This window comes from Chelmon rostratus, chromosome 21, assembly GCF_017976325.1.
Source record: "Chelmon rostratus isolate fCheRos1 chromosome 21, fCheRos1.pri, whole genome shotgun sequence".
NCBI lineage: Eukaryota > Metazoa > Chordata > Actinopteri > Chaetodontiformes > Chaetodontidae > Chelmon > Chelmon rostratus.
Genome location: NC_055678.1, coordinates 17,817,432 through 17,837,835, shown reverse-complemented (window position 1 = coordinate 17,837,835; position 20,404 = coordinate 17,817,432). Strand labels below are relative to the sequence as shown.

Genomic DNA, 20,404 nt, shown 5'->3' with positions numbered 1-20,404 from the left:
GGCACGCTGGGAGCAGCACATCTTTAGAATAAAACCTTAAAAGGGTGACCCAAAGCTTAGAAACTATATTAAAAAAATCTGCTTCATTGTGAAGTGTGAGTGTCATATTAGGCCTATCCTCCAGGGCTTCACTCTCTGCGGTGATACTGCACGAAACATGTTTTTGTGAGTGTGTTTGCATCAAGCAGCTTTCCAGCCATGTCAGCTAAAGGTGTGCGATTAATTAGTACGTCTAATCCCCCAGTGCGGTCTGCTCGATCTAATCCACGCTGGGTAAATAAGGCACCGCAGTCTCTGCTCATTGCTGCAGCACGCGGATGCTCAGTTCATAAAACATCTGGATACAGACATTCTGAAGATGTTAAGAGGACAGCCGAGGAAGAAAAAAGCACGCAGGAAGTCAAATGATGGATGGTGGAGGGTAGAAAAGGCGGCCCATTAAGGGAGCTAAAATAACTTCTAGCCACCTTTATGTGCAAGAAAGAGCTTGAACTGACTTGTGGAGTGTTTGACTTTAACGGCGCTGCTCCTGACCTTCTCCTGGTAGATCAAAGAAACAAAAAAACCTGTAATATTTTATTACAACCTGCAGAGGCGGAGTTAAAGAGCCACTTGAGACGAGGCATAATAAGTCATTTACTATTCTGTTCAGTAGCTGATGGTTTTCCAAGTTCCCTGACTATAAATCAAGCCATGGCTCTGGGGATGAAAACCACTTTGGCCTACCTTGAAATATATAGACAAATATTGCGTAGACTGTTCTTCATGTCCCCCTCAGGATGAACTGATCCCCTCAGTTTCCATGTAGCACCATCATAAAGACAAAGTGTTTTCCAGTGCTTTGGTTTATGAGCGACTACCTGCAAAACTAATGACATTCCCCTTCAGCCTCAGCTGTGCTGTGTGTTTATTGCCAATTAGCGAATGTTAGCATGTGAGCTAATGCAAATACCAACAACGGTAAGTACATGGGCTGCTTTTCAATGGCGCTTTCCTTGCCTTACCGACCACCCAAACTTTCCAACACGAGTGGCCACATGAGCATGCTAACAGTGCGATTGTGAGCATGTTAGCATGCTTGAATGAACTGGAAGCCATGTCATCAGATGTATCTGCGCTGCCTGTTTATGGTGTGATTTGCAACGGCTGCTTTCAGTGCTGTGTGTGTGTGTGTGTGTGTGTGAGGAGAGCAATGCTCCAGGCAAACTGAAGGTAACTCAGCTTTTATAGCAAAGCAGGGGGTTGTTCATTGAGCGCCATCAATCACCATGATTGGAAAAACTGCAGAAAATGTTGCTGCAAGGGGAACCTGCTGCTAACACTACTGCCTGCCGTCTAGCTGTTGAAGCAGCACTGTATGAAATTTGGTACAAATTGGATTTTGTGCCGGGAGCAATGTGATTAAGAACCGGATCTACTACGATAAAATATCAGTTATCTCGAGTTTGCAGGCATATTAAATGTATTTATTGGTGGCTAGAGGCATGTGCTTTTTTTTACTGCGATTCAAACATTTACACAAGCAGGAAGAGTCAAATGAGATGGAAAAGGTAGAGAAAACAGAGAAATATATCCAGAAATATAGCAAAAATACAAAAACAAAAAAACTGGGCAGTTATTTTTTTTTCAGTCTTTCCATTTTTTTCTATCCAGTGGTTCAAAAGCTACAAATTGTCAGCCTAAATGCAAAATGTTGCTGTAGTGCCCCCTGCAGGTCGGTGTGAGCAGACAGTTGTGTGCAGAGGGGGGAACAGGAGGGTCATGTGTCACTGCTCTGTTCCTCCCCGATTGTAAAACTTTTGTTCATCCAGGATGTTTTTACCCTACTGAGCCAGACAGTTTTCATCAGGGCTGTACAGACTATTGTTCTGATTAATAATGTTATTAGCAATTTTCAGCACTCCTATATGTCCTTACAGCTAAAAAAACTTTAGCATCGCTGTTTGCACTCGCCAGAGCAAAGTAATTGGATGTTTTTTTTATTCAATTAGTGTTTAAAAGCATTATTATTCATTAAAAACAATTGAAAATTGTTAATGACATTGTTGAGCAGAATTATGGTAAAATTGATGAGTTAGTTCATTTCAGTATTGTGAGGAGTGGCTGTGCCTTTTGTAAAAATCATGAGATTTAGTCACAGTGATTTTCCTGTTGAGTATAAGGTTTACTATTCATACCCCCCTAACCCAAACTTCAAAACAAGAGCTGTTTTAAGCTCTAAGGTTTTTTTTTTTTTTTTTTTTTAAACTGTGTTTATAAAATGGTATTCAGCTTTGGTGAAGCAGAGACTTCTTATTAAAGAGAAACTGAATGATTCCTGAAAATCTAGTTTAGTAATTTACCTTTTCACCTTACTGCAGTGACGCGGACATGTACACCAGGGAGTGTCAGAACAAAGCACATCCAATCACACCAAGCAGCAGAGGTGGAGCAGACATGAAACTGTCACCCAGACAGCATTCAGACTCCAGAAAATCCAGTTTGCCTCCACTCTGGTGGGGAATCTATAGTTATTTGCAATAGTACATTATTAGGATGTTATTTTTCAAAATTGCGTTGTAGAGATCCAGCAGGACTCGTTAGATCCCTACCTGGAATAAAGCTTTTGTTAGGGCTTTTAAAGCCATTTCATCCGGCGGCCAGTGGGTATAATAAACCTGTATGGAAAGTTTATCTGCTGTTGGTCTGTCAGGTCCATATAAAGTAGGAGGAACACAAGGAGATAAGGAGACAGTCCTGTTTAACTGTTTAATATGTGCACATACATTGTTGTAAGACTACATGTACAAATAGTTTGATGGTTTTAACTGTACAACAATGCTGTCGATACACTTCAAGCTTCAGGAGAATAGAAAACATGAAAAGCCTGTAAAACTTGCTGCACATAGAGCCTTTGCATTATTCACATTCAGACCACAAATACATTGTATTTATATGCACAATTCAATCCAGATGTTGAGTCAAATGGATATTTATGAATGGCCTGACATAGTAAGATGTTATATTTTACATGGTAAATAAAAAGGTGAAAAATGCTTTACACTGCTGTTGCATTTGTTTAGTATGAGAATCACTGTGAGGTTTAGTCAGCCTATTTGTACTGCACGTACACATGCACAAAGTGAACATTATGTGCCTGTAATTGTATATAAATCATTGTATGTTTATGCTTTAACTCATCAAAGAAAACTTTTGAATAAGGCCTTTATGGATGGTTGTCCTGGATTGTTGCAAAAAGAAACGCTTTAGAGAGAAAATGCTGTAACTTTCTGTTTTAAACTTTAATCTCTTCTTTAATCTGTAGTGTGCATTTGATTCCTTCCCTTGTCTCAATAATCAGACAGGTCTATGATCAAACAGTTCATGTGGACAAAAAGTTATAAAATACATTCTGATGATTTCACGTGAAGTGACCCACTGGCCAAATGTTCTGTACCTCTCTTATATTCCCAGAGAATCACTGGAATTCTCAGCATTCCCAGTTTGGAGTTCACTTCGCTAAACTGCATGATGTTTCAGAAAATCCATCAACAGCGGGAAGAATGCATGGGTGGATTAACCTGTCAGGGGGCCCAGGCCCAGCAGCCTCCCTGTGAACACGGCCCACCGGGACCAAACACATCCTCCCAGACCGACAGAGGCCATTTCACAACCAGACTCCGGGGATGATGAACACACGGTGAGATCAGGTGGGGACTGGAGAGGCGGGAAGCAGGACAAACCATAGCAAACTGTGCTGACTGCTAACCCTCCTCTGAGTTTTTAGGCAGGAGTTGATGGTACAAATACATCTTTTGCATCAATACAATGAGAGAAAAAAAGGTGAATGAAGTCACAGTTGAGAAGAATCAACACTGCTTAAACAGCTTGCAGCTCAAACTGGAGGTAAGTAACAACAACATGCGGCTGGTGACGCTTCTTTGTCAGCTCTCATCGGCTATTGCAGGTTGGAGTTCAACATGCCATCGCTGACCATTTCACACTGGGAACACCCCTGTGATTGGCAAGAGCCTGGCAAGCTGGGAGATGACTTTGGAATGAAATGTATGTACAGTCCCCACGGGGGAGTAAACAGCTGGCTGTGTTAGCCCTCCATCACAGCCTCCTCTGCAGGGCCTCTCTGTAACCTGTCCTTTAGGTCTGTCTGTACGTCAGCTAGGTTCAGGCAGCTTTACTTGGGAACACACACCCTCAGAGCGCAATGCAAACAATAATGAAGGTTGACATTTTAATACAGGGCCCATCTACAGGACAGGGCCACAAGACCCAACTTAGCTGAAGTTGCATTTTAGTGGTTCAATTCCTTACAAATTTGCAGTTAATCAAATGACCACAAACTAACTGACACAACATAAACCTGGTGCACCTGGGGCACCTGGAGGTCCGGACCCTGGGCACTTTTGCCCAATTGGCAATCCATCGTTGGAAGACTGTCAGTCTTCGTCATGTGTTTGTCAGCGAATGCAGCCACCCATGTGTGTGGTGATAAAAGCACCGACACAGAGGATCAGAACTCGCTCTCCTCCAGAATCTCCTCCATGGTCTCCCCGAGCGTTATCTCTCCATCGCTGCTGGACAGGCTCTTCCTGGTGAGGAAGTCGAGCCCTGTTGTGTCGCACCCCTTCGACCCCTGACCTTTAACCTCTCCCAGTCCAAGCCCCCCAACTCCCCCACGCACAGCCACCTGAAGCAGGTGGGGGTGCGCGGCCGAGATGCCGCCCTCGTCGTAGGAGTCGCTCTGCCGAGAGCACTGCGGCCGGCGCCCTTGGGTGCACTTCCACAGGTGCTTGAGGGGAACGCCGCGAAAACAGCTCCTGACCTGGAAGTGGTTGTTGAACAGGAAGAGCTGCCAGCGCTTCTTCAGCTCAGTCTGGACCTAAGATCCAGCAGAAAGAGAAATGTCACCACTTAAACCATCACATGTGGATGTGCATACTGTAGGTATGCATCTGTATTTACTCTCCTTTTATTTCTGCTTTGGTCTCGAGCTCTTGACTAAAATATCTAGCTGCTAAATGCTTGCTGCTTTTGTCTGTCTGTTGTTTGACAATGGGAGTGGACTTTGTGGTCTGAAGCCACAACAATGAGTGGAAAAAGAGTGTAAAAAGCTCAGTGGAGCTGAGGGGAACTTGCAGCTTTAGATGATAATTCGGTGAATTTGTCTCAATGACTCATGCAATCACATTACAGTTATTTGAACCGCAGTTAATATGAAAAATATACATTGGTGGCCCAAAGCAGCAAGTGAGAACAAAACAAGAAATGACTTCTTCACCTTGTTCCCAAGCTTCCAATTCCTGTTATAAAGAATTATGATTGTACAGCAAACATACCTCTCCATTAGCAAAACAGTACAGCACTGCAACCAAGAACCCCTGAAAAACATTATAACTCATGGTTAAAATGGATTCAGATCAAAATTACTCGTGTCAGGTACGGAATGAACATTCCAGGTGTTACCTGAAACGAGCTGAGGGTGAGATTGATGAAGTTGCGGGCGTAGCGACTGCTGCCCTCCACACATTCATCTATCAGCACGGTGAAGACCACTTCGTGGATGCCCAGCAGGGGAATCAGTACCAGTGTCGCTCTGGCCAAGCTGAAGGGCGTTCATGAAAACATACGGTGGCGCGTGATTACAGACTGCTGGGTTGTAAAATTTACTCTGGCACATGATTCCAAGAGCGAAGCACAGAATAGAGGAGGAAGGAGAGGTTTGTAAATTTATGCATGAGCTTCCCTCCGGTGGTGACATTTATGGAAGCGTGAAGAGGTCAGAGCTTATGGGGGTGACATTTGAATTTGTGCTGAACATGGGAGTGATTAACATTTAAATGTTAAACCAGGAATCTACTGTACTGTTTAAAGACACCACTTAGGAAACAGCAGTCAAGGTCAAACATGTTCCCTGACCTTTGGATTTGGAAGCAGTTACATTGCAAAGGCAGGGGGAAATACCTGTATCTGTAGTCGGTAAATTTCACCTGATCTGCCTTCAGCTTGGACAGCAGCAGCATCAGAATCTTGATGAATATGAAGAAAATGACCTGCAACACACATGCAGTGTAGTCTTAAAGGAAATGCATCCAAAAACACTGCCGACTTAGGAGCTGACAAGATGAAATTTCTGAGAATGCTCCTGTAATGGAGATACTAGTGATGCGTCATGCCTCCGACTGCTACAGTGTACAACAGCTTCAACATCACATGCACTCACAAGGCAGGAAGCGTTAAACGCAGGATGAAATGGACATGATGGCTCACAGAGAGCACCATGATGCATCTGGAGCTCACGGGATCATCAGGTTGAGCGACTGTCTTGGAAAGGCTTTCAAGGATTGGTTCAGAAGCATCACTTACCAGCACTGATAAGGTGATCGGGCCCCGTATGATCCACCAGAACCATCTGTTCACAATTGACCAACATCTTAGGAGTAAAAGAAGTTTAAAAAGTCAAGCAATGAAGCACATTTGAGTTGATGCAACGTATTTATTATGGAAGTACGTAATGAAACACTCACCCCATGTTTTCATATAAAATCTTGACCACAGTCCACGGTGTCACAAACAAGACAGGTGTTCCTGAGGATGCAGCGACATGTTGCCGTCAACGGAGCCGTTGTAAATGTGTGCATTATGTTGATATCACTCAGATCATTCATAATATAATCTGTATGTTACTTTTAGCCAGTTGTAGCCAAACTTCAGTTGAAAATTTGCCACATTTTCAGATTTTCATACATTCCATGCTTTTGCTCAAATTCTAATTTTGAAGTATGTGTTGAGTACACTTTGTGAAATATACTTATGAGTTTCTGTCTGCTGGCCAACTTCAATACTTTTTACTTGCATCAAAATGTAAGAACAACACTTCAGCTGTGTGTGGGGATGTTGGATTGAAGCTTCATTAAGCACCAAACCAATATGTATGATTGCATTTACCCACCAACACCTTCAATGACTGTAGAGATATACTGTGAAAGCCTGAGTCCCTTAAAAGCTGCACCATCATCCTCCCTGACATGCACGAATAAACACACACACACACAATTCACTCATAGTTTACCCCATCCTAGCAGCATGTATTTCTTCAGCAGTCGCCTCTTGGTCAGCACAGCTGTGAAGAGCAGCGTGTGGAGGAAAATGGCCTCCACCAACAGCCAGAAGTAGTTACAGGCCACAAAGTATTCCATGCACACTTTGGAGAATTTGCACATAAACACTATCTGTTGAGGAAAATGTTAAATTAGTCAAATAATTTGACTGATTCAACCCACTTTTGTAAATTCACAGGTGCTTTGCTGTATCAGGTAATATGGGAGTTATTTCTATACCGCAGAGCTTGAGTAGGAGCTCCATCCAGGGTCGTCCTTGGGTAGGTTTGAATACATGATGTATAATATGATTTCCTTCGAAATGACAGCCGTGGCTCTCAGGATGAACGACACAAACAGATTCATGTGGATGTAGTTCCTGGTACAGTGGAGCTTCCTGGTAAGCAGATACAGGAGCAATTTGAGGAAGGCATTGATTCCTGTGCAACTGTAAAAGCATTACTGAGGGCATATGTCATAACATTAGGGGAATGAATGATGATCTAGACACATGCAACTACATGGAAACGCTTCCTGGTTTTTATAATGTCGTTTGTAATGACTGCTCATCCTCATGGTCTTGTAAATATCTCTTTATGCCCATTCTTCCTAGTGGGCCATCCATTACTGTGAAACCACGCATATCATCAGCGTAGTTAAAGCCAGTAAATCCGCCCCATGCCTTATTGATTGTCTATGAGAATGACTAATAGAGGCTGCATCATAACAAGTGAAGGCCAAAATGAAGGGCAAGTACGTGTTCAACTGTCAGTGTAACTTCAGGTGGTGGCTTTAGTTCTTGTAACTTCAGTACTTGTAAACGTACTCACACATTTTATCCCCTTTTACAGACTTAAATGTACCCTCTGTTTTGAAGCTTGCATGTCTGTTTGGTTGGATCTCATGCCATTCGTCTACGGTTTCACGACATTCAACTGTTTCACAGTTGGTGGGCGGAAAAGTGGTTAAGGGTTAAGGGTTAATTCCAGTTTATTAAAACCTGGGTCTTGGTCAGTAAGTAGTTTTGGCCACAATCCTAATAATAACATGGTACTCACCAAATTAATTCTTAAGATCACTATAAAGAAGTAGGGGCAAGCAGTCAGACAATCAGACAGGATTTCAACCAAACTCCAGGTTAGCAAATTTATTGGGAAGAGGAAACAAAGGTGAATGATTCTTCCCACAGGTTACAGTCGACTAGTTTGACCTGCTGTACTTGCCATAGTTTTCCTGTGCAGTGAAGGATCATTCTCAACATCCTGGGTGTGCTCACTTGAGGTTTTAGTGGTTTGGATGATGTTAGAGCCAGTATGGGGGTTTTCATTTCTTAACGTGAGTATCTGTGCATTTGTACTCCAGGCCAGCAGGGGGCAGCAACATGGTGCTGGTGATCCTCTCAAACATGCAATCTAATGCACCTGTGGACTTAGTTGGTGTTCAGATGGTGGGACACACAACAGTTCTTTCGATGCAAACATGATTGTGAGATAACACTAATCCCCAAGCTGTCAAACTTCACCTCGACAATGCTTAAAGCCCCCTGCGACCAACCACAAACAGTCATCTTCTTCCGGTTAGTGTAAGGAAAAGCCATCCATTTACCACACGGACAGCTGTCTGATCACCAGACTGCTCGTATTTGTTGGCTGGTCTGGTTTTCTTGTTGCTTTCTCAGACCTCAGCTATTACTTTGGTGAGTATGATGTTATCGCTACGGATAGCAATAACGCCCAAAGCTGCGCAAATAAGACCAACCTCGTAATGAAGCAAAATGATCCTTTTTCTGACCATTCTTCACACAAACTGTACACATTCATCTGCAAGACCACCAGAAACCCCTCTATACCCCCACCCACTGACCTCAAAATGCCCATCAGGAGAGTGGCCAGTGTGAGGGAGGACAGGGACAGGGAATAGCCAATGACGGAGATGAGCCTGAGGGCCGTATGGCGATGCATTTCGTCCTCCTGGACACACACATTAATGAACAGAACACAGAGAGAGACAGTCTGGGACAGCTGTCAAGAAAACAATCCACGAATCACCAAATAATGACCTGGTTTTCACATCCAACCCTCGGGTGGAGCAGAAACTTTAACCGCCTGTAACTCACCTCGTCTTTGAAGTAATGATCCTCCTTACACTCTGACTCATCCCTCCAGGGATCGGAGGAATTCTCCCTCCGTCGCCATCTCCCATCTTCCAAACACTCTCGGTGTGCCCTCCTGGAATCGTCTGCAGGTAATTGAAAGACACAGTAGCATGCATGGTTTCCTACCTCAATGCACTTAAGCTGCAATAAGCTTAACTTTTGCCAGTAAGTTTTTTACTTACTTTACATTATTAAATGTCCCAAAATTGGATGGGTTTTGTCACACTTCTACAAATATTCGATTCTTTTTGCCTCCTTTTCTATCTCTTGGTGGGACGGCCAGCACAGCACATAGTTTGGCTTTACTGAATGAGTCATATGATATAATGTCCCTGCAACTCTCCTGTATCAGTTAGCAGTGATACATGTTGATGCTAAACAGGAAAATATGACTTTCTTGTCAAAATGTTGAAAGGCTATGTTGCAAAAAAGAGCACACGCTCCTGAAAGTTACAAAATAACACGTCAATGGCAGCTGATCACTAGCTGGGTCTGTTGAACCATAGCACTCGAACAGCCGTGAATTAAAATGGCGCTGAACTCACTGAATCACTCTCGGACTTAGTGCTGAAAACAGAGGCATCAATTAAGTTGTCTGGAGGCTTGAGAAGCAGAATTACTTCATTGCACGGAATAGGACAAGGTTACAAGAGGATTAGCAAATCGTGGTTATTAAGTCAGACCAGAGACGCGAAAGCGATACAGAAATTCAAAAAGGATGGACAGTGTCCAGGTCATCGCTGCGATTTTTTACCTCGTGGTGAGCGAGCTTTGCTGAGAAAAGTGCTCGAGAATTGATAATTGATGCCTCAGAGCTGGAAGTTCTTCTCTAAGCTGAAGCTGACATGGCTAACGGCAAACTGCTGCAGCACATTTAAAGCATGACTGCAAAATTAAGTGTTTTAACATTTAACTGCGCTGTGCCTCATCCTGTGATGAGTCTTGTGATTCACTCAGTGATCAAGTCAGTTGAAATGAATGGATTGACAAAGAACGTCTAAATTGTACAAGGGGCCGTTTGTGTGATATGGTCAAAACTACAATGACATTTACTGTATTTCTAATCTACGTCCTCATACATGAGTTGTTGAGTTTTTAAGCGCGGTGGTTAAACGTGACATTACCCTCGCCGATCCATGGCAAGTAAGAAGGACAGGGGACCGACACGTTCCCAGGAGATGAGTGGGGCCAACACACGAACACGTCAAACGTTCCTTTACAGTAGATTCCTGTAAAACAAGGATGATCAGGATTTCACAAAGGCAACAGCAATCCCGATAGTTAACGTCAGAAAACAGAGGCTCACCAGTTTCTGGGAGTGCGCTGAGAGTTCTGTTGCAGTTCTCAAAGTATTCGGTCCGTTTCGCGATCAGGCTTTCGAGCACTGAGCCCGTTACCTGCAGGATGATTTAAAAAGCGAGAGAAGTTGTTGTTGGTAGTTTACAGTGGGTTTATTAAAGGCTTTGCAGCGAACGCAGCAGCCTCCTGTCGCTAAAAACAATGAGAAGAGTGGAATTTGGTAGCCAAACTCCTTGGTTATCCTACGGGAATCCTAAGTAGAGCTGCAGAGCTGGGTCATAATTCTCTGTTGGTTCATCAGCGACCTATTATGCATTAGATATGGTCATTCGACTCAGTGTGAGGGGACGTTCAAGGTAGGAACCTGGAAAAATCAGCTTGATATGACAGTGGTAAAACTCTATCAACAGTGAGGCTGCAGGCTTTGAAACCACAACAATGAACTGAAAGATGCTCAAACGCTGCACAGAGCTGGAGGAAACTGCAGAGCCGGGTGATAATTCTCTGTGGAGTCGCTTTTCTAGCATTTTTGTTTTCAGTGCATTTGCTCCAGACTCATTTCACTGTATCTGCAGCCTCTGAATGGCCGTGATGAGCAGTGGATGTTGCAGTATTTGTATTTACCCACTTGGTGGGAGTATTTAATAAGGACCACCTTCACTTACAGTGGCGATACTTTCACCTGAGCGTCATCTTGTAATTGATAGAGGCAACTTATCAATGGCTTTCTGCATGCGTGCCACACTGTGTTTGCGGCAGGCAAACTGTCTGTGGGTGTGTCCCTGGCTAAAGGTTATTGTATTTGACAGCTATCATATTAATTAATGTTCAGTCAGGAATGATTCTTCCTTTGTTTGCTGTCATTAGTGAAACAAATTGCCATTTCCTCTATTTGAGAAGCAAACTGCAGACCCCAGCTGCCGTCTCTGCCATTCAATAATTCAGTGCCAGGGACGAGGACAGCAGCTCCCCTATCTCGGCCGAACAGTCCCAAGCTTCACACCCCAGTGAGAAAGCAGCTGAACTCTGCAACCTCTTTGTGTCCATTTGACTACCTTGTGGCTTATCCGCCACCTGTGCCACGAAGATTTCTCATGCGAGGCGGCTGACGGAGGACGTTTCAATCCACTGGGGCGCGCCTCGTCGAGACCCTGTCCAGATCGCTATCCCCAGCGAAAGGAAGACAAGAGATGCTGTCTCCCCGTCTTCTCTGTTGTCTCCCATGAGAATAAATGAGAATAAGCCCGTTTCGAATCCAGCAGCAGAGTCAGCTCCCTTGATAATTCACTGTATTATAATGTCGAAGATGAAAGTGAATTTGCACAAAACTTGTAAGTGCCCTGTGATCTTATTTGTCTTATATTTGAAGCGTTTCTCAGTTCTTTCCTTCATCCCTGGAGAAAAACATCTCCCTCATTTGATCTTCAAAACAGATACCAAGTTGTTTTTCAAGCATGTCACTAAACTGTGCTTTTCAATGATTTCAGAAGTGGATACTGCAGAACATGCACATGAGCAGTGGGACCTCTGGCAGCCCAAACTCCAAATGGAAAAAAAAGACTAATTCAAATAAAAAGAATCGGCTACATGCTGCATTTTTAATTTCTCCACAATCAACTGTCGGCAAGGTCTTTGCTGTGTGTCATGAGATACGTGGCGTGTTGAGTTGCCTCAAACAGTAAATCAGATGGGAAACTCTTTTTTTTGACTTGAATGTAAGTTAACTGAAAGGCCCAATGTGTGTGTGTGTGTGTGTCCGTTAAGTAATAATTTACCTGGTGGTTGAAGATAACAAGGAAGAGCAAGAGCAGGAATGTGTGTCCTGCCGTGGTCCTCTTGTGCCAGGTTGGCAGCGGGGTTGGCATGGTGCTGCGTGTTTACATTGAGAGCAGCTGGTTTCTGGTTTCTCAGCTGGTTTCCCACCTCATACCTCGCCCCTGCACTCGCAAGGCCCCTAACTCATCCTCGTTTTATCTCCCTACGTACACTCAGCGCTGCTCCCCTCGCCCTGCCACACCATATACAGCTGATCTCCTCGCAGGCAGCTCCAGGAAGGTTTATTCAGGGTTTGCTGGATGAATTTGGAAGATGATTTGCGGGAATAGAAGTCGCTCTTCTCCAGTTTGTGATGTTTGCCGCAATTTCACTGATGTTGCTCAAAATCTTCTTTTTCTTTTCCAACAATTTTCCAAGAATCCAAGCTACTATATGGCTTTTTGAATGAACTGCCCTTTGACTTGTCTAAAAAGTTACCTCCTGATGCTCTCATTTGGAGGGTTATCCTAGGTGAAGAAATCCTCGGCTGCAGTTCCAGTTCCAGTCCTCCGATCTGAGGACCTCTCTGGCTGTGAAGGAGGTGGATCTGTCCAACTGAGAGCGCCTGTGGATCCTCACCGACAGATCGCCTCTCCCACCCCGTCCTCCCCTAACCAATCAAGATAAGGCCCGGGGAGAGCCGGCTACATGACTGGGCTAACTTTGTTGTCCAGGAAAATTGATCACGCAGGAGCAAATGGGCACACTGGCTAGGTGTAATGTATGAACAGCCATTAAGAGCACATATGCGCACTTAGACATAAGCACATATATTAAAAAATCCTAATCCATGCATACATGCAACAGTGAACCACCTGTACTGTAGACAGAGAGGGAAGGCGCTGACCCCTCCCTTCTGTTTAGCCATCTCACATAGTAACTGGGCATCACCCAGGATTTCTGACACTAATGGGGATCTAGTGTAAACTAAGAGCACTGAAACCAAACACAGGCAAGCAAATGGGAGAGGAAGGAGCCAAAGTTGCCTGCACAAGCCTCGTGCCCTGCATAACACCTGTCTCAATACGTCTTTCAAGGCATTTCATTTCAAAGTTTGATAGCAGGAAATGGTGGCGTGGCAAGGTTTTTGTTGCAGTTGTTATCTGATACTAAAATCAAAAAAACTACTCATTGACAGAAAGTCTGTTTTATGGCCTTGAAGAAAGCTCTGCAGGAAGTTTGGGGGTTAGCTGGGGGACATGCACAAGCTAAAAAACAACTATTGACAACATCTGATATATAATTACCTTACAAAGCTGCTAATGTGCTCGCAGTTCCCTGTCCACACGTCTAGCAGACGCAGGGCAAAACTAGAATTCATTTCTAGTTGTGTTTCTGGATCCTTGATGTAAGTAAGTCCAATATTCACTCCTCCTCTAGCTTCATTGTTGAAAAAACTTGAAAAAATGAGCTACAAAGCTCCACAGAGCTGCAGGTGATTATTACTAGAAGGATCATTACCAGCAATATGCTTCACATGGCATGCAGCTATTTGAATTAATGTTTAGATAAAAATATTGATTAATGCAGTTTTAAGTCACATGGGCATTTACAGTACAGCTGTGTGTGAGGAAAAACTCATTTAAATTCATAATGGTCTGCCAACAGCAAATAGCAGCTTTTCAATCTAGGAAATCATCATTGCCAATGAAAAAAAAATCATTAGAGGACATAAGCACCCTGCAATATGAAAAGGTAGGTGAAATGAAGAGACATGCTTAGTGCTTTGAACTGCAGGAGCAGAGCTCAGTGATGCATCATGTGGAATTGTAATTGTGTTTTTATTATGTGGTGATATAGCTTTCAAATGTCCCCGTGGTATGAATGTGACAGAATCCATTGCAGAGAAAATATAAAGAATATTATTGTGTTTCAGGACCTCATAGTCCACCAGCCGTGCCATTATGTGTGACTGTGATGTACGAAAGAAGGGGTGAAATTTAATTTTTTTTCTGCTCTGTAAGCATGACAATATACAGCCGTGACAGGCCATATGTCCACATTGTGTCTTAACTAACAGACAGTAAAGATGAGGCTTAGAGCAGAGGGGAAAAAAAAACATATATCAAAAGATTTCATTGTGGTTTGAAAGGATTGAAATGGCAGTAAAGAACTTTGAAGCAGACATGGCCTCCGGGGGCTTGAATGGTGGGATTCATTTCAAGCCGGACTCAGCAGGAAGGAAAGAGGCTGAAGAGGCTGTCGAGGAGGTGATGTGAGGTTTCAAGTGGGCCCATTTGAAACCCAGATAATGTTTTTGATGGCGGAAACCCCTCCCAGGTCCGCGCTCTGCTACCAAAAGGTATATTCATCTGAGCTTCGTTAGACGTAAACCCAAAAGCTCAGTCATCACAGATTGGAAGTCCAAGCAATTCAGCTGTCATCTGTCAAGCTCCAGTGTGTAGGTTTCATACCTGATAACATCTGGTTTAAAAACGAGGGAATTTTTCCAGCACCCTGCCCTCCAACCTTGCAGTCATTGATGGAGCATGTTTCTGAGCCTCTTATACTTGGCAGATTTGTTCTGCCCACTCACGTTGCTGTGGCATGTTTTACAAAAAGCAGGCCTTTGATTGACAGGTGAACCTCCTCTCCCATTTGGTGACTTTTAGCCGTTTCAGCAGGTAGTCCATCCCTCTCACGTTCATCAGTCTTCTTCTTCTTCTTCTATTGGCGGGTGCCGTTTGAGTGAATGACTTCTCGTCACTCTGTGTTACAGCTAATCTTCCACATGTTGCCACCTGCGTTACCGGAGGGGGACGTGGCAAACACGGCAGACAGAGCCTGGGGGTTACGCTCCCGTCAACGTAGCAGCCAACCTTTTTTAAGCTGTTAGCCGTTTAACCTTTTTTAATAGACGAGAGATTTATGGGAAAACATTTGAATGGGAGGACAGTGGGAGAGAAGGGCAAAATACAGGAGAATCCAGGGAAAAACGGGAGGGCTGACAGGTCTGGTAGGATTTAGAGGCATCTGGTTGTGATGTTGCAGATGGTAACCAACTGAAGGCCTCTTGGCCACAGCAAGCTGCTGTTTGCATAAAATAAAGCCCTGACAAATCTAGTTTATCCTACCTACGATGCATCAAATGCCAGCTAACTAATGAAAAAAAATACATTAAAATATACTAAATATTAGTATGCTGAGCATAGTACAAGTGTACTTAAAGTGTGCTAAATTGGAACAACTTATTTTATACCTATTACACTGAAACAGTATTTAAGTTGGACAAAAAGTACCTGAAGGTGCTAAAATGGGACTATTTTAAATATGTCATGACCCGTGCCATGCACGCCGGCTTTTTGTTAAGTTTCCCCTTGTGTGTTGTCTTTGTCTGGTTTTCGTCACGTTCTGTTTTATTTTGAAGATTCATTTTATGTGTCTTTGGTTGCTTTACTTCCTGTGTTTTCCCGCCCCTGTGATTGTCTGATCGTGTTCACCTGTGTGTCATTAAGTGTTCCTCCCTTGTGTATATAAGTCTGTGTCTTCCCTCCTGTCTTTGTTGGGTCATTGTCTGCGATTTCTTGCTGTCTGTGTTCCCTTGCCACAGCCACAGCCACAGCCATAGCCATAGCCATAGCCATAGTCCTTCAGTGAGTGTTTTTTATTACATTATCTTTGTTCATGTCCGTGTCTCTGTTCATGTCTGAGTTATCCCTTGGTTTGTCTGCGTCCATGTCTGTACCGTGTTTCCCTGTGAGTTTTCCTTTTATTGTATTTTCTATAGTCTAGTTTTGTTGTCTTGTTACAGCTTGAGAGCCGGTTTTCAGTTCCTTGTTAGACTGTTCTTTGGTTGAGTTTTTATTTCTTAGTAGTGATATTTTCCTCCGGTTCTTCAGGAGTGATGTTTGTTTCTGCTGTTTTGTTAGTTAGGTTCTTTAGGCCTTTCTTAGCCGTTTTGTTTCTTCCTCCTTCGGGAGCGTTTTCTGTTCTATACTTTGATAGTTCATAGTCTTGTCCTTATCTCAGTTGTGTCTTGTGTTCATGTGTTGTCATTCCCTGTGTTGTGTCGTGTTGTGTGAACCCTTGTTCCCTTGTGTGTCTTTAGCCATAAGTCCCCTGAGTTTTGGTTGTCTTGAGTTATCCTTGTGTTAAATAAATTTGTTTATTTTGAATCTTCGCCCCCCTGTGTCTGCATCTGGGTTCCCCTAAGTCCCCACCCCCTGACAAAATATACTTAATATACTGCAAATATGCTAATTGTTTTATATTTGCCTGCACTATTCTTCAATTTAAAGTACAACTGAAATGCATTTATTATGTAATCTAAGTTGTACTTTGAGTGTACATTAAATTTAACAATAATAAATTACAAATACATCTACAGTGGGATACTAGTGTAGTTTTACATACTTCTTGAACATTTTCAATTCACTTTAAGTGGACTTGAAAACTGAGGATGAACAGGATGCGCTGAACATATATCAGATATATGGTGCATTCAGTGCACACTAATGGCTGCCTGTCCCTGAAATATTTGGCACCTCTCATTGTCTGATCCTTGGAAAATATTCTTCCAACACTTCCTATTTCACTGACAGCACGATGCAGCGTTCTGGATGTCTGATCTTAAGATATGAATAAAACAAGTTTAAAAAATGTGACGCTAACATTGTCTGGTGACAGAAGTGTGAAATAGGTTTATGTGTGAGGTCGGCCTTCTACAGACATGCTGTTGTTTATCTGTCTGAGCTACACTGAATGGTTACAGGTAGATACAGATTAGCAAGTGAAAATACACTTTTGAGTCATGACAGCATGAAATCAATATATTTTTAATCTGTATAAATTCATTTTAGGTGCACTGTTATACTAATAGTGTCTTAACACACTTACTGAAAATATACTAGAAAAGTACTTGACAGCAATTATCTTAAAAGTGCACTTTCAAAATGTACCCTAAATGTCACTAAAAATATAGTGTATTTATTAAAAGTAGGCTTTCAATCTATTTAAAATAAGTACACATTATATAAATGTACGGGAATAATACTTATGCAATATTTAAATGTACTTCAATTACACTTAAGTACATATTTTAAACGCTAAAGGAGATTGATATTTTTCTCAGAGGTTGATGGAGACCAAAACAGAGCTGAAAGTAGAGTATTGGTCTTTCATTCGCTTGGTCAGAAACGCTGCATCAAATGAATGCTAGTGATGCTCCATGTCTGCTGAGTGCGGGAAGAGGTGGCTCTTTGCTGCCATGTGTCAATGTTGTGTTTACACATGTTCAGCTGCCCCCAGGTGATCAAGTATATACATACTTTTTGACACAGGCAGTATCTTTGGGCTGCTAACTACGTGCCAAGGCCGTGATAGCGTAAGCAAACAGAGAAAGTTTCTTGGCGAGTTACGCTAGCTGGGGCGGCAGCTGATCGAGATTGATAAACAACAAAGTGAGTCAACTCAACAATGTCATCTTAAGTATGTTGAGCTAAGCGGTGACATAAACCGTGTGAGTATCAGTCAGCCATAGTGGATCAGACAGTGACACAGGTCTTTATTTCTACTCGTTACAGCAGCTATAAATAAAACAGATTACTGTCTCATAAAAGCAGACCTAATCAGAGACGGTGTAGTAAAAAGGGCAGCTGGTCTGGCAAGATGCCCTGGACAAAGTGATTTGTCATTATAAAAGAATTAAGAGCAGGAATTTCAATCAATTTCTAACCAGCTGCAGAGCTGATTTCAAGTCAAGTAGAAAAAGGCTGTAACAATTTCTGTTTGCCACATTAAAAACATGCCTGCAGATACATCTGATTCACACGTAGCTTAAATTATACCTCTATCTCATACATTTCTGCTACTTAAATCCACACAGATTGTAATGCCTGGATTTATCCTTTGCAGTGTAAATGTGCAGTTGTATAGTTGCATGCTTGAGCTGCATTACATCCAGAAGCACGAGCAGGGAGTCAAATTCCACTTCAGCGGTTTCATACCAAACAGTATTTAATTCTCAAGTGTATTGCAGTGGTATAGGTTAAGATGTATATACATAATTGCCAGAGGAGATAAACACAGGAGCCAGACATCGAACGAAACGAAAGTTCAGGACTGAAGTCAAGCTTCCTTTTATGTCCTTCATGTCGAGAGCGGCGCATAAGAATTTCTGTGACTGTATTTCTTCTTCAGTTCTAACCAATCTGATGATAAAATGAAAATATATATGAATGAGCACAGAATTGGTTTTGTGACCACCAAATAATTATTAGACGATTGTTTCATTTTCTTAGCTAGTCCTGAAAGCTGCATCAGTTGATTTTCAGCCACCTGAGGGCAGCAGAAGGAGCTGAAAACACAACAATGAAACTTGATCACCTTACAGTTGATGCAGCATTGTTGTGTTGCTTTAAAACAATCAAACGTTAGATTCAAAGAATTACAAATCTTTAAGTTTTAGTTTATTTAGCTGCTACAAAGAAAGACACATCTGACATATTAACGCCTTTTGCTATTGCTAACACGCTAGCAAGCGGTTTGGGTGTCACGCATTCAGCAGACAAAGGGCAGGGTTAGCGTTCATATGAAGAATGTTAAATCCAGCATCCACTCTCCTTTAGCTGTGTTTTGGTGTTTAGCTTTACTCAGTTTTTCTGAGCTTTTTTGCTGCCTGTGTGGCTGGAAACAAGCTCTCTGAGAGCAGTGAGAACGAACCAAATCAACCCAGTGAAGAGCTGCAAAAACCAAAACGATCCACTGAAAGACACCAAAGCGCTCTGCAGAACTGAGAGGAACGGTGGTGTCGGGGGACAATCCTTCATGTTTTTGTCACTGAACGCCTCCATTCAGATCACACCTGCTCACTCGATCCATTGCTATTACATAAACCAACGAGCAGCGCAGCTTTAAATTTCATGTTGTTGTAAGGTTTGCTGCTCGTCTGCAAAATGCCACACAATGACTGGTGGGCTCTCTTTGGGAAACACTGCGTGCCTGTGTGTTTAACTGTTCTCATGATTAATATGTTAAAGGAAACTCAACTTTCAGATGGTTATATATCATTGGTCTTGTGTTATTCACTGCATTCCAGGGGTCGCTGTCAGATGAGGTGTTACCTCATCTACCTTGATGAACTGCTCTTACTGCTCAGAGAGTGTTTTGACAACCCCTGCAGCAAGGTCAGAAATGCATTGTTTTCAATTTCAGACGGACATGTGGCCTCATAAATAAAGCTTGTTATCCAACGAGTGCCTCAACTTGTTGCTGATCTTCTGGCTGTATGGCACTCTTTTGGGGTTTACTGTTGGTGGAGAAATTGGTGTCAGTGCCTCTTCCACCTGCGGCTCTTCTTCTTTTTCTTCTTCTTCGTGAGTTATACTGCAGGTGTTTAACGGTGGTGCAATTTTTTGTTTGGATTTTACCTTTAAAAGTCACGTTAAACTGACCTTTTAAAGAACAGGTGAAAATGCTCGTGAAGTTGGATTAGAATTATGTAATGTCCTCTGGTTTCCCACCAATCAAACTGACCTTCTGTTATGGATATGTTGCACAAAGTTCACCTCAGCCCACACAAATAGCCATAAATTCAGCGATATTCAAGTGAAAGTTGAAAGAGGTCAGCAGCGCTAACATGCCAGCGCGCATCTCTCCACTGAACCCCACCTCAGTGCAGGTCCATCCTCAGTTAGCACAGGGGGTGGTGTTCTTACACGTATTAGGTAAACACAGCGCTGCAGATGTTTACGATCTCCTGCAAATGGGTTAGAAAGTGTTTAGCGGACAGGACAGGTGCTATGTGGAAGGTTAAACAGGTTGCGGTGCTGGTGCATAAACTGTTTGGGTCTCTGATGCCTGCAGGCCTGCCCTGCTGTGTTTGGGAGTTGGAGCTTTGGTCGTTTTTCAGGTGAAGAGTACAAACACTTCCTGGTAAAGAGGCGGCCTGGTTTGAAGATGCTGTAAAGGTATTAGTGGCTGAGGTTAAGTGACAAGAAAACACAGATAATATACTATTGTTGGGTATTGATGGATTCACCATTAATACTATTAAATCATTACGGTACAGTCCTATCCTGTTGGATTAGGGGACCAAACCTTC

The 20,404-nt window shown here is 42.8% G+C and overlaps 1 protein-coding gene across 1 annotated transcript; it reads right to left on the bottom strand.

The window, feature by feature from the left end:
• Positions 1–4,507: 4,507 nt before the first annotated feature.
• On the bottom strand, positions 4,508–12,413 carry LOC121625126 (glucagon-like peptide 2 receptor). Its single transcript, XM_041963186.1, has 13 exons — positions 12,324–12,413; positions 10,556–10,646; positions 10,374–10,478; positions 9,211–9,332; positions 8,958–9,064; positions 7,335–7,491; positions 7,067–7,226; positions 6,522–6,582; positions 6,361–6,427; positions 5,959–6,047; positions 5,461–5,599; positions 5,334–5,375; positions 4,508–4,876 (listed from the first exon to the last, which is right to left on the bottom strand). The coding sequence occupies exons 1-13, from the start codon at positions 12,411–12,413 to the stop codon at positions 4,508–4,510; spliced, it is 1,599 nt and encodes a 532-aa protein (XP_041819120.1).
• Between the last annotated feature and the right edge of the window lie 7,991 nt (positions 12,414–20,404).